Below are 14,298 nucleotides of genomic sequence, written 5' to 3' on the forward strand. Positions count from 1 at the left end.
TCTCCAGAGATGCTCCCAGTCCCGCTGAGTTACTCCAGCTTTTTCTGTCCATCTTCGCTTTAAAGCAGCATATGCAGTTCCTTCCTACCAGATGTTATTTGAAGGCATAGTGACATCTTCATTGATCTAGGGGCTCTGTTAGGTTGCTTCAGGAGTAGAAGGAATGACATTCCCTAGTTTTTGAAAAAAATGTTTTAAAAGTAAAATCAAAGATGAACAGTATTTAAATAAATTAGGCTTGTTAAAATATGGTCTTTAAAGCAACGAGGTTATGGTAAAGCTTGAAGACGTGAAGATAATGTCACTGAGATCTTCAACAGATGATCTAAACAAGATTTTCTTTTGCCTTTCAACTACAGTTCAACCTTCACAATGTTTTCAACATTTTCTATGTATTGCAAAACCATTTATGATTTTTGTAGCTTCCTGGTCCATTGGTATGTCTGATACTCGTTAGTCCGAAGAAGGGACCCAACCCGAAACGTCACCTATCCATGTTCTCCAGAGAGGCTGCCTGACTCGCTGAGTTACTCCAGTACTTTGTGTCTTTAGACTTTACAGGTGAAACAGTTCCTTCGGCCCACCGAGGCCATGTCAACCAGCGATCACCCCGTACACTAGCACTATCCTGCACACTGGTGACAATTGACTGTGTTCTTTTGTGTAAACCATCCTACCTAGACTCCAGGTAGGGTCTTGGTGAGACCACACCTGGAGTATTGCATACAGTTTTGGTCTCCTAATCTGAGGAAAGACATTCTTGCCATAGAGGGAGTACAGAGAATGTTCACCAGACTGATTCCTGGGATGTCAGGACTTTCATATGAAGAATAATAATAATAATAATAACTTTATTTATAAAGCACTTTAAACAACTGCAGTTGCCACAAAGTGCTGTACATGAGAACTCATGAACAAAAAGCTATTACAAACAATTAAAAACCATTACAAACCGTAAAACGAAGGACTATAAAAAACACACTAAAAATTAAAAGACATTAAAAGCACTAAAAACAGGAGCAATGCCTCAGCCAGTGTCGAAAGCCAAAGAATAAAAATGTGTTTTTAGGGAGGATTTGAAGATGGACAGTGAGGGGGCCTGTCTGATGTGCAGCGGCAAGGTGTTCCAGAATGACTGAATAGACTCGGCTTGTACTCGCTAGAATTTAGAAGATTGAGGGGGGATCTTATAGAAACGTACAAAATTCTTAAGGGGTTGGACAGGCTAGATGCAGGAAGATTATTCCCGATGTTGGGGAAGTCCAGAACAAGGGGTCACAGTTTAAGGATAAGGGGGAAGTCTTTTAGGATCGAGATAAGAAAAACATTTTTTACACAGAGAGTGGTGAATCTGTGGAATTCTCTGCCACAGAAGATAGTGGAGGCCAGTTAATTGGCTATATTTAAGAGGGAGTTAGATGTGGCCCTTGTGACTAAAGGGATCAGGGGGTATGGAGAGAAGGCAGGTACAGGATACTGAGTTGGATGATCAGCCATGATCATATTGAATGGCGGTGCAGGCCAGAAGGGCCGAATGGCCTACTCCTGCACCTATTTTCTATGTTTACCGTCTGCGGTTCCCTGTTTCTACATGTCTGATTCTCAACCCCATTGGGCCACAAATCCTTTAGCAGTTGTCTGCCAGGGAGTGGTAGCACATCTGTGGATAATAATCTGATGATACATAATACTGTCCATTATGTCCCTGTTGTAAGATTCCCGCCTTCTTAATTCTGCCTTGTATTCATTGCACCCATTCAAAATTAGTTTTAATGGAAGATAGATACAAAATGCTGGTGTAACTCAACAGGTCAGGCAGCATCTCTGGAGAAAAAGGATGGGTGACGTTTCAGGTTGAAACCTTTCCTCAGACATCAATCCATTAGTTTTAATGGATTGAAGGTCTTTTTCAACAAAAGTTTCAGTTTTGAATATCAAGAAAAAGTATGAATGAAACAAACCATTTTACTGAGCTATTTAGAATTAACATTAGTAAGTATTTTGAGTGTAAAGTTACTATTTTAGAGATTAAAATAAATCTTGCTTTTGTGGTCCTTGAAATAAACGTTTGAATCTTTGCATGGTAGTTTTTGACATTTAAAGTTGGCAACCAGCCAAGCTTGCTGAATCTCAACCCTGCCGTTGAAGATGTAAAAGTGAAGTTGGTCTGTGCTGTTCCCACCAGCGTGACATTAGCTCCTGTGTATAAGTCACGAGAACGTGGTCTTCCATGTCCTCTGCTGCAACACAACAAGCAATTGGTAAGGTTCAAGGTTTGTTAGCCCACGTCATATTGATGTGTAATTATGCAATACATAGGCAAGAAATTTTACAAAACACAAAATGTATCTGTATCATTGCTAAGAAGATATTTCACCATCATGCAAGCCTTTAATTATGCACCTGAAGGGTGCCAGGCTTCTGGCTCCAGGAGTTGGGTCAGCTGATGAGCTCCAAACCGAGCCTCACGGCAGAGTCTGTGCAGAGAAAATTAATCAGTCTGAAGAAGGGTCCTGACCTGAAACGTCACCTACCCATGTTCTCCAGAGATGCTGCCCAACCCACTGTGTTACTCCAGCACTTTGTGTCTTTTTTATAAACTAGTATCTGTCATTTGAGTCTGAAGAAGGGTTTAGGCCCAAAACACTGCCTATTTCCTTCGCTCCATAGATGCTGCTGCACCCGCTGAGTTTCTCCAGCATTTTTGTCTACCTTCAATTTTCCAACATCTACAGTTCCTTCTTAAACATCTGTCATTCCTTGTTTCTAAAATAATAACATTATCAATTTTTAAAAGGCTATTGTGGCGTGTGATGTCTGGTTTCAAATGAGATGACGAACTAATTTGCTGAAGAAATACAGTGGTCCATAATAAAACTGATAGACTGTCACTGAAATCATTGAAAGGAGACATTCTCAGCATAATGTAGAATTTAAGCACAGATCAGCCATTCAATCCAAAGTTTTAGAGATCCTAATATTTTAAGAATTTTGTCTGATCATTGTACAAACATTTCTGTAAAGCTAAATATTCAACCTGTAAATCCACAATTTTCATTTGGACTGAATTTATAACATCAGATTGGAAAGATTTACAACAAACTGAAATTATGATTAAACTTTATCACTTAACTGATATTCCAAACGTTTTACTTCAGAATTCCCATTTGCATGTCAGGAGCTGGTTTAATCTCCACGCATTGCAATATGGATTGGGAGAGAAGTTTCATTGAAGGGACATTCGAATGGGTACATGGATGTGCAGGGAATGGAGGGATATGGATTATATGCAGGCAGATAAGAGTTGGTCATAACGGCCTGTTCCTGTGTGATACTGTTGTTTGTTCTAAGTCAAACCCATCTATGTGCTTCAGGTCCTCCTTGGGTTATAGCAGGGTTTGTTCCCGAGAACTATTCATGACATGACCAGTTCATAAATCAGAAATGCAGCCACACACAATGTACCCACATGGTCGATGTTCATAAGCCACATGAATAGAATTAGGCCGTTCATCCCATCAAGTCTACTCCTCCATTCAATCATGGCTGATCTATCTCTCCCTCCTAAACTCATTCCCATACCATCTCCCCATAACCTCTGACACCCTATACTAATCAATATTCTATCTATCTCTGCCTTAAAATTATCCACTGACTTGGCCTCTACAGCCTTCTGTGGTGGAATTCCACAGATTCACGACCCTCTGACTAAACAAAATTCTCTTCATCTCCTTCTTAAAAGAACGTCCTTTCATTCTAAGGCTATGGCCTCTTGTCTTAGACTCTCCCACTTGTGGAAACATCCTCTCCAAATCCACTCTATCCAAGCCTTTCAGTATTCTATATGCTTCAATGAAGTTCTTCTAAACTCCGGCGAGTACAGGCCCAGTGCTGACAAACCCTCATTATACGTTAAACTACTAATTCCTAGGATCATTCTTGAAAACCTCCTCTGGACCCTCTCCAGTACCAGCCCATCCTTCCTCGGATATGATGCCCATAATTGCTCACAATGTTCCAAATGAGCCCTTACCCGTGCCTTATCGAGCTTCAACATTACATCCCTGTTTTTGTATACAAGTCCTCTTGAAATAAATGCTAGCATTGAATTTGTTTTGTTGCCTGCAGCCCTGCAGCAGTCGGCAAATCCATCTCGCTGGTCTCTCAAACGCTTGTTCACTTTATCACTTAATCAAAAATCTGTTAATTTAGACTCTCAAAAATTAAAATTGTTTGCTTATATGATTTTAAAGAACTGCTGTTGTAATATTAATCTGAAATTTACAATTTCTTATCCTTGTGAAAAGTGTGCTTTTCTTAAGCATTGTCTTAATACTGCTTGTTTCAATATATATATTAAAGTTTCATGTTTTGTATTTGTTATTTTTAAATATAATTTTATGTCTTTTTGTTTGAGCAGGTACCCGTTTCTTTCTGCAGAAACACCATTTTGGAACTAACTGCATATGATCAATATGGACGGAAGTTTGATAACTTTACCTCTCTGTTCATTAACTGGAAATCATCCAACTCTTCTCTGGGCAGTCTTCATCCTACATTACTCATGGAAATGATTTTAAGAGATGACGGAAGTGGACAGAAGAGGCTACATGGTAATGTATTGTGAGCTGAGCACAAGCACCTTAATATATTGCAAAAAGTTACAGTGGGAGAACAGATTGTCTAAGAATATTATTTTAAATGCCAGGGTCTGTTTGAACTGTATAATACAAAAGCAAGCTAAAGTAGCTATTTCAAAGGATGAAATCTGGTAAACAGAACTACTGACCTAAATTCCAGGAATTCTTCCCTGTAGAAGCAAGACCAAAGATCAGGGGCTCCGCTCTATGATCTTTGAGCAAGACGATATCTCCATCAAGGTGTAGTGAGTTGAAGAATATAAACTGGTATGTCTAGGTCCTGTAGAAGGTCAGTCTAGAAAATTAATGAAACTAAACATGTGGCGGCGCCAGGTAATGTACAGGTCGGCAGGGTTATGCAGCACGTAGACCAACATGCGGTGGTGGCAGGGTGATGTACAGGTCTGCAGCATGTATGTGGCAGCAGGGTGATGCAGCACGTAGACCAACATGCGGTGGTGGCTGGGTGATGTTCAGGTCTGTAGGGTGTATGTGGCAGCAGGGTAATGCAGCTCGTAGACCAACATGCGGTGGTGGCTGGGTGATGCGGCGCGTAGACCAGCATGGGTGGTGGCAGGGTGATGCAGCTCATAGACCAGCATGGGTGGTGGCAGGGTAATGCAGCTCGTAGACCAGCATGCGGTGGTGGCAGGGTAATGCAGCTCGTAGACCAGCATGGGTGGTGGCAGGGTGATGCAGCTCATAGACCAGCATGGGTGGTGGCAGGGTAATGCAGCTCGTAGACCAGCATGCGGTGGCGACAGGGTGATGCAGCTCGTAGACCAACATGCGGTGGTGGCAGGGTGATGCAGCACGTAGACCAGCATGGGTGGTGGCAGGGTGATGCAGCACGTAGACCAATATGCGGTGGTGACAGGGTGATGCAGCTCATAGACCAATATGCGGTGGTGGCAGGGTGATGCAGCACGTAGACCAATATGCAGTGGTGACAGGGTGATGCAGCACGTAGACCAATATGCGGTGGTGACAGGGTGATGCAGCACGTAGACCAATATGCAGTGGTGACAGGGTGATGCAGCACGTAGACCAATATGCAGTGGTGACAGGGTGATGCAGCACGTAGACCAATATGCGGTGGTGACAGGGTGATGCAGCACGTAGACCAATATGCAGTGGTGACAGGGTGATGCAGCACGTAGACCAATATGCGGTGGTGACAGGGTGATGCAGCACGTAGACCAATATGCAGTGGTGGCAGGGTGATGCAGCTTGTAGACCAACATGCGGTGGTGACAGGGTGATGCAGCACGTAGACCAATATGCGGTGGTGGCAGGGTGATGCAGCTCATAGACCCGCTGCCTCACGGGGTTCAGTCCTCATCTTGGTGCTGCCTGTGGAGTTGCACATTCTCCTTGTGACTGGGGGGTTTCTTCAGGGTGCTTTGGTTTCCTGCCACATCCCAGAGATGTGCAGGTCGATAGGTTAATTGGCCTCTGTACAAAACCTCGAGTAAAGATGAGTGGTTAAATCTGGAGGGAGTTGTTGAGGATGCAAGGAGGATAGTGGGATTCACTTAGGATTAAGATAAATGGGTGGTGGGTCGTCGACACAAACTCAGTGGACTGAAGAGCCCGTTTTGTGCTGTACTTTTGTTTTGCTAAAACATTTTCTTGTAATTTTCACTGAGTATATATATTATATTTTCATTTTTAAAAACAGGTCATAGAATGGTTACAGTTTACAGGAAGAAAGGAACTGTGTCCATTTCAGTATATTTGGTTGGGTATCAAAAGACTCCGACTGACTTCTTCCCCGAAGTAAGTTAACAGTATAGCTTTGAGTTATGCAAATTCATTTATGCCTTTACATTTCTGTCTTGTGTACACAGTTTAAAACTATTTCCAACCACGTTGTCAAAGATCTAGATTATATTGTCAATCCTGAAATAAATAAATTGGTAGAATATGAGATGAACTTTTCTCTACCTTTTATAGCAACATCTAGGACTTAGATTTCATTTGGAAAATATACTATCACATATTCTTATTTACATTTTCTTTGAACATTTCTGTGTAATTCTTCAATTATAAAACTTGACCAACCTCCTAAATGATATTGAAACTGCAGATTGTGGAGTCTGGAATGAATAACAAACTTCTGGAAAAATTCAGCAATGGTAGAGGAAGGCTGAGGTTGACATTTTGGGTTGATGTCCTGCATGAGGAGTGAGATTATATAAGGAATGATGGCCGGCATATAGAAGTGAGCCAGATAGAGGCAAGGGTCGGCACACTGGTGCAGCGGTAGAGTTGTTGCCTCACAACGCCAGACCCAGGTTCCATCCTGACTACGGGTGCTGTCTGTGCGGAGTTTGTACAGTGTCATAGAGTGTGGAAACAGGCCCTTCGGCCCACACCAACCAACATGTATCATCTACACTAGTCTGGCCAACATGTACCATCTACACTAGTCCCACTTGCCTGTGTTTGGCCCATATCCCACTGCCAAAATTAATCAAAGACTTTATTGTCATTCAAAAATATACCAACAAATGCAGATCTGAACGAAATTTAGTGCTCACTGTGCTCACTGTGCAACATAAAATAACAAAAGGATAAAATCGATAAAAAGATAAAATAGATAATAGTGGCGGCACATTATATAGAATTCAAGAGTCTGAATTCAAGAGTCTGATGGCTCGGGGGAAGAAGCTGTTGCAGAACCTGGCCGTTCTGCTCCTTATACGGCAATACCTTTTGCCCGAGGGCAGCAGAGTGAACAGTCCATGATGGAGATGTGTGGGGTCTTTTATAATACTGTTGGCCTTGGACAGGCAATGTTTGCACGGATTGAAGGAAGAGAAGTCCCAATGATTTTTTCAGCCGTCCTCACCACTCTCTGCACAGACTTCCAGTCAGAGGCTTTACAGTCCCCAAACCAGACAGAGATGCAGCTGGTCAAAATGCTCTCTATGGTGCCCCTGTAGAAAGTGGTGAGGACGGGATGGGGGAGGTGAGCTCTTCTCATCCGGCGCAGAAAGTGCAACCGCTGCTGCGCTCTCTTAACTAGTGATGCGATGTTTTGTGACCAGGTCAGACTGTTCGTGATCTGCACCCCCAGGAACTTAGTGCTACTGACCAAAAGTCCATCCTAATTCTCTTTCCCACTGAACACATGCTCAGAAACTTATGTTTCCACCAGTGGGAGAGTCTAGGACTAGAGGTAATAGCCTCAGAATTAAAGGACATTCCTGCAGGAAGAATTTCTTTAGTCAGATGATGGTGAATCTCTGGAATTCTTTGCCACAGAAGACTGTGGAGGCCACTTTAATGGATATATTTAAGGCAGAGATAGATAGATTCTTGATCAGTACGGGTGTAGGGTTATGGGGAGAAGGCTGGAGAATGGGATTAGGAAGGAGAGATAGATCAGCCATGATTGAATGGCGGAGCAGATGATGGGCCAAATGGCATCAGTCCACCAAGGCTATGGGACCTCCCGGGTGCCAACCATTTCAACTCCCCATCCCATCCTGACCTTTCTGTCCTGGGCCTCCTCCATTGCCAAAGTGAGGCCACATGCAAATTGGAGGAACAGCATCTCATATTTCGCTTGGGCAGCTTACCAAGTGGTATGAACGTTGAATTCTCTAATTTTAAGTAACTTCTACCTAAACTCCCCACCCCCTCCCTTCACCCTAGTCATTTAACCAGTTCCACAGTTCACCCCATTGTATCCCTCTTGAGATCACACCTTCCCTAGCCAACAGTGGGCCTACCAGGGCACCACCCTGCTTGAAGTCTTTTGTGGCCAGCCCTGATTCCTGGGCTTTTCTGCACCCCCCCCCCCCCCCCCCCCCCCCCCCCCCCCATTATTTGAAGAAGTGTCCCGACCCAAAACATCACCTATCCTTTTTCTCCAGAGATGCTGCCTGACCGGCAGAGTTACTCCAGCGTTTTGTGTCTATCTTTGGTAGACTAGTTATTCTGAATGGATGAGCGTGTTCCACTTTTAGTTTTTTCCTCAAGAAGGTGAACCCACTCTTTATTCTTTGAGCTGGTTGTCTCCTGTCCTTTGTGCCTGACTGAGGACACAGAGTTGATAAATATCTGTCTTCCCAAACTCTGATAACTGATTGCCGATAGGACCTGTCAGAGTTGGGACTGTTCATGACCATCAGGCTGCTCATAAACCACCCACTTGCCAAAGCTTCAGCGATGACTGCATCAGTTTGCAACAGAACTCTTCCCTTTTACAAACTGGAGGCATGGCATCAATCAGCACTGGCCAGCTTCAGCTGGTGCTAGTTACTTACTACATTAGATGCCCTGGACCCACAGTAAAGTAATAGCCAGAAGATAGATGCAAAACGCTGGAGTAACTCAGCGGGACAGGCAGCATTTCTAGATAGAAGGAATGGGTGATGTTTCTGGTCGAGACCCTTCATAGAAACATAGAAAATAGGTGCAGGAGTAGGCCATTCGGCCCTTCGAGCCTGCACCTCCATTCAATATGATCATGGATGATCATCCAACTCAGTATCCCGTACCTGCCTTCTCTCCATACCCCTTGATCCCCTTAGCCACAAGGGCCACATCTAACTCCCTCTTAAATATAGCCAATGAACAGGCCTCAACTACCTTCTGTGGCAGAGAATTCCAGAGATTCACCACTCTCTGTGTGAAAAATGTTTTTCTCATCTCGGTCCTAAAAGACTTCCCCCTTATCCTTAAACTGTGACCCCTTATTCTGGACTTCCCTAACATCGGGAACAATCTTCCTGCATCTAGCCTGTCCAAACCCTTAAGAATTTTGTACGTTTCTATAAGATCGCCCCTCAATCTTCTAAATTCCAGCGAGTACAAGCTGAGTCTATCCAGTCTTTCTTCATATGAAAGTCCTGCCACCCCAGGAATCAGTCTCGTGAACCTTCTCTGTACTCCCTCTATGGCAAGAATGTCTTTCCTCAGATTAGGAGACCAAAACGGTATGCAATACTCCAGGTGTGGTCTTACCAAGGCCCTGTACAACTGCATCAGAACCTCCCTGCTTCTATACTCAAATCCTTTTGCTATGAATGCTAACATACCATTCGCCTTCTTCACTGCCTGCTGCACCTGCATGCCTACTTTCAATGACTGGTGTACCACGACACCCAGGTCTCGTTGCATCTCCCCTTTTCCTAATCGGCCACCATTCAGGTAATAGTCTACTTTCCTGTTTTTGCCACCAAAGTGGATAACCTCACATTTATCCACATTAGACTGCATCTGCCATGCATTTGCCCACTCACCCAACCTATCTTCACACATCCCTTCTCTCCAGAGATGCTGCCTGTCCCGCTGAGTTACTGCAGCATTTTGTGTCTATCTTCGGTTTAAATCAGCATCTGCAGTTCCTTCCCACACAAGTTAATAGCCAGCATTGTTTGAGCTGATTGGGAACTGAAATCATGATAATAAGGAATAAATATTAATTCTGTGTGCTTCCTGCACCAGGTGTAACAGGGCCAGTCCAGTTGCATCATTACAATCTCAATCTGTCGTTATCTGCACTTTGAGTTAAGCACTGAAGTATACAGTTGTGCCTCTTTATTTAGTAATCTAATCCATTGTCCAAATATATTTTCTGCAGGTGAATAGCTTGTTTGTGCCAATAACGGCCAGCATTGATTTATTACTGGTGGATGATGTGTCCTTGGTCCCCAGAAACCTCACTGTGTACAACCATCCCGATATATTGGTAGGTAATGCATTTAATTCAAGGTTTCTTTTACAATAAAATTAATAGAGTATAGGGACACAGTCCACAAAATAGTGATGTAAATTCACAAATCTCATTCAAATTGAATTTGATAAACTGGCCGTGAAAAATCTGTGACTTAATTCTAAGCAATAACCCTAGGAATTATAGTGAGGTACAAGGGAAATGCTGTATGGTTGTTGGTTGCTATTTGAACCGTGGGCTGGAGTCCTACTAGCTTTACCTTGTACCTTTCCATCTGAAACTAGGCAGATAAACCTGGGAGTAAGTTAATTCACAAGGATATGGAGATAATTTATGTTTGGAGTCTGAGGATGTAGTTGAGGTGATAAATGAGAGCTTGACATCTGTATTCATTGATGAGAAGGACATGGAGGACAGCGAGATCAGTGAGGACAATACAAATATCCCAGGGCAGGTTGAGATCGAGAAGGAGGTGGTGCTGAGACTCTTGAAGAACTTCAAGGTGTATGTCCCCAGGGCCTGATGGGATCATTCAGTTCCTTATCTCCATAGTGAACCTGTAGAGTAAAGAATCTCCAGGAATAACACGTGTGCAGAAGTCATTCCTATAGAAGCAAGATACAATATAAAGGAGTATAGCACAAGAACAAGCCCTTTGGCCCACAATGTCTATGTCGATCATGATACCAAGACTGATTCTTATCAGCCTGCACATAATCCCTCCATTTCATGCAAATCCAAATGCTTATTAAAAAGTCTCTTAAATGCCTCTATCATCCATGATTGATGGGCGGAGTACACTCTGGGCTGAATGGCCCAGTTCTGCTCCTATGACTTATTAACTTGAGGCCAGTTCATTGGCTATATTTAAGAGGGAGTTAGATGTGGCCCTTGTGGCTAAAGGGATCAGGGGGTATGGAGAGAAGGCAGGGATGGGATACTGAGTTGGATGATCAGCCATGATCATATCGAATGGCGGTGCAGGCTCGAAGGGCCGAACGGCCTACTCCTGCACCTATTTTCTATGTTTCTATGAACTTATGGTATCTGCCTCGACCACCATCCCAGCAGCATGTTCCTGGCACTCACCACTGTCAGTGTGTAAAAAAAATTGCCCCTACATCTCCGTTAAACTTTGCCCCTATCACCTTGAAGCTATTCCCCTTTGTTTTTGATTTTTCCATCCTTGGAATGGATCCTTGAAAAAGCTTCTGTCTGTCTACCCCCATCCATGCCTCACAATTTGATATACTTCCATCGGGTCTCCCCCCTCCCTCCGGCGATCCAGTCCAAGGCTGTCCAACTTCTCACTGTAGCTAATACTCCCGAATCCCTTTGGGCAAGAGTGACCATAATATGGTTGAGTTCTTCATTAGGATGGAGAGTGACATCGTTAATTCAGAAACAAGGGTCCTGAACTTAAAGAAAGGTAACTTTGAGGGTATGAGACGTGAATTGGCCAAGATAGACTGGCGATTGATTCTTAATGGGTTGACGGTGGATATGCAATGGAAGACATTTAAAGACTGCATGGATGAACTACAAAAATTGTTCATCCCAGTTTGGCAAAAGAATAAATCAGGGAAGGTAGTACATCCGTGGATAACAAGGGAAATCAGGGATAGTATCAAAGCGAAGGATGATGCGTACAAATTAGCCAGAAAAAGCAGCATACCGGAGGACTGGGAGAAATTCAGAGACCAGCAGAGGAGGACAAAGGGCTTAATTAGGAAAGGAAAAATAGATTATGAAAGAAAACTGGCAGGGAACATAAAAACTGACTGCAAAAGTTTTTATAGATATGTGAAAAGAAAGAGATTAGTTAAAACAAATGTAGGTCCCTTGCAGTCAGAAACAGGTGAGTTGATCATGGGGAACAAGGATATGGCGGACCAATTGAATAACTACTTTGGTTCCGTCTTCACTAAGGAAGACATAAATAATCTGCCGGAAATAGCAGGGGACCGCGGGTCAAAGGAGTTGGAGGAATTGAGTGAAATCCAGGTTAGCCGGGAAGTGGTGTTGGCTAAATTGAATGGATTAAAGGCCGATAAATCCCCAGGGCCAGATAGGCTGCATCCCAGAGTACTTAAGGAAGTAGCTCCAGAAATAGTGGATGCATTAGTAATAATCTTTCAAAACTCTTTAGATTCTGGAGTAGTTCCTGAGGATTGGTGGGTAGCAAACGTAACCCCACTTTTTAAGAAGGGAGGGAGAGAGAAAACGGGGAATTACAGACCAGTTAGTCTAACATCGGTAGTGGGGAAACTGTTAGAGTCAGTTATTAAAGATGGGATAGCAGCACATTTGGAAAGTGGTGAAATCATTGGACAAAGTCAGCATGGATTTACAAAAGGTAAATCATGTCTGACGAATCTTATAGAATTTTTCGAGGATGTAACTAGTAGCGTGGATAGGGGAGAACCAGTGGATGTGGTGTATCTGGACTTCCAGAAGGCTTTCGACAAGGTCCCACATAAGAGATTAGTATACAAACTTAAAGCACACGGCATTGGGGGTTCAGTATTGATGTGGATAGAGACTGGCTGGCAAACAGGAAGCAAAGAGTAGGAGTAAACGGGTCCTTTTCACAATGGCAGGCAGTGACTAGTGGGGTGCCGCAAGGCTCAGTGCTGGGACTCCAGCTATTTACAATATATATTAATGATCTGGATGAGGGAATTGAAGGCAATATCTCCAAGTTTGCGGATGAAACTAAGCTGGGGGGCAGTGTTAGCTGTGAGGAGGATGCTAGGAGACTGCAAGGTGACTTGGATAGGCTGGGTGAGTGGGCAAATGTTTGGCAGATGCAGTATAATGTGGATAAATGTGAGGTTATCCATTTTGGTGGCAAAAACAGGAAAGCAGACTATTATCTAAATGGTGGCCGACTAGGAAAAGGGGAGATGCAGCGAGACCTGGGTGTCATGGTACACCAGTCATTGAAAGTAGGCATGCAGGTGCAGCAGGCAGTGAAGAAAGTAAATGGTATGTTAGCTTTCATAGCAAAAGGATTTGAGTATAGGAGCAGGGAGGTTCTACTGCAGTTGTACAGGGTCTTGGTGAGACCACACCTGGAGTATTGCGTACAGTTTTGGTCTCCAAATCTGAGGAAGGACATTATTGCCATAGAGGGAGTGCAGAGAAGGTTCACCAGACTGATTCCTGGGATGTCAGGACTGTCTTATGAAGAAAGACTGGATAGACTTGGTTTATACTCTCTAGAATTTAGGAGATTGAGTGGGGATCTTATAGAAACTTATAAAATTCTTAAGGGGTTGGACAGGCTAGATGCAGGAAGATTGCTCCCGATGTTGGGGAAGTCCAGGACAAGGGGTCACAGCTTAAGGATAAGGGGGAAATCCTTTAAAACCGAGATGAGAAGAACTTTTTTCACACAGAGAGTGGTGAAACTCTGGAACTCTCTGCCACAGAGGGTAGTCGAGGCCAGTTAATTGGCTATATTTAAGAGGGAGTTAGATGTGGCCCTTGTGGCTAAGGGGATCAGAGGGTATGGAGGGAAGGCAGGTACGGGATACTGAGTTGGATGATCAGCCATGATCATATTGAATGGTGGTGCAGGCTCGAAGAGCAGAATGGCCTAATCCTGCACCTAATTTCTATGTTTCTATGAATCCTGGCATCATTCTGGTAAACGCCCTCTTTTCCAAGCCTATTTTGGGCTGTTCAGGACTGGACACAATACTAAATGCAGCCTATGCAAAGTCCTATAAAGCTACAATGTGACTTCCTGACTCTTAATGCCTCAAACTATGAAAGCAAGTATACCACTCATGCCTTTTCCACTCTTTCTACCTGTGTTGCCACTTTCAGGGAGTTATGAACTTGGACCTCAAGATGCTCTGTACATCAATGCCGTTCAGACTCATGCTATTGATCATATATTTACACCATTCATTAAACCCCATCTTCCATTACTCTGCCCATTTCTACAGCTGATCTATACCG

The 14,298-nt window shown here is 43.5% G+C and overlaps 1 protein-coding gene across 1 annotated transcript in view; it reads left to right on the forward strand.

The window, feature by feature from the left end:
- Positions 1-14,298, forward strand: part of LOC116988694 (nuclear pore membrane glycoprotein 210-like) — a 119,634-nt gene that overhangs the window by 60,504 nt on the left and 44,832 nt on the right. Inside the window, exons 17-20 of the mRNA XM_033045539.1 lie at positions 2,088-2,261; positions 4,421-4,613; positions 6,322-6,419; positions 10,237-10,344. Of these exons, the coding sequence (XP_032901430.1) occupies positions 2,088-2,261; positions 4,421-4,613; positions 6,322-6,419; positions 10,237-10,344 (573 nt within the window). The remainder of the gene's footprint in view (positions 1-2,087; positions 2,262-4,420; positions 4,614-6,321; positions 6,420-10,236; positions 10,345-14,298) is intronic.

The sequence above is a fragment of the Amblyraja radiata genome, chromosome 28 (assembly GCF_010909765.2).
Source record: "Amblyraja radiata isolate CabotCenter1 chromosome 28, sAmbRad1.1.pri, whole genome shotgun sequence".
NCBI classification, from domain to species: domain Eukaryota; kingdom Metazoa; phylum Chordata; class Chondrichthyes; order Rajiformes; family Rajidae; genus Amblyraja; species Amblyraja radiata.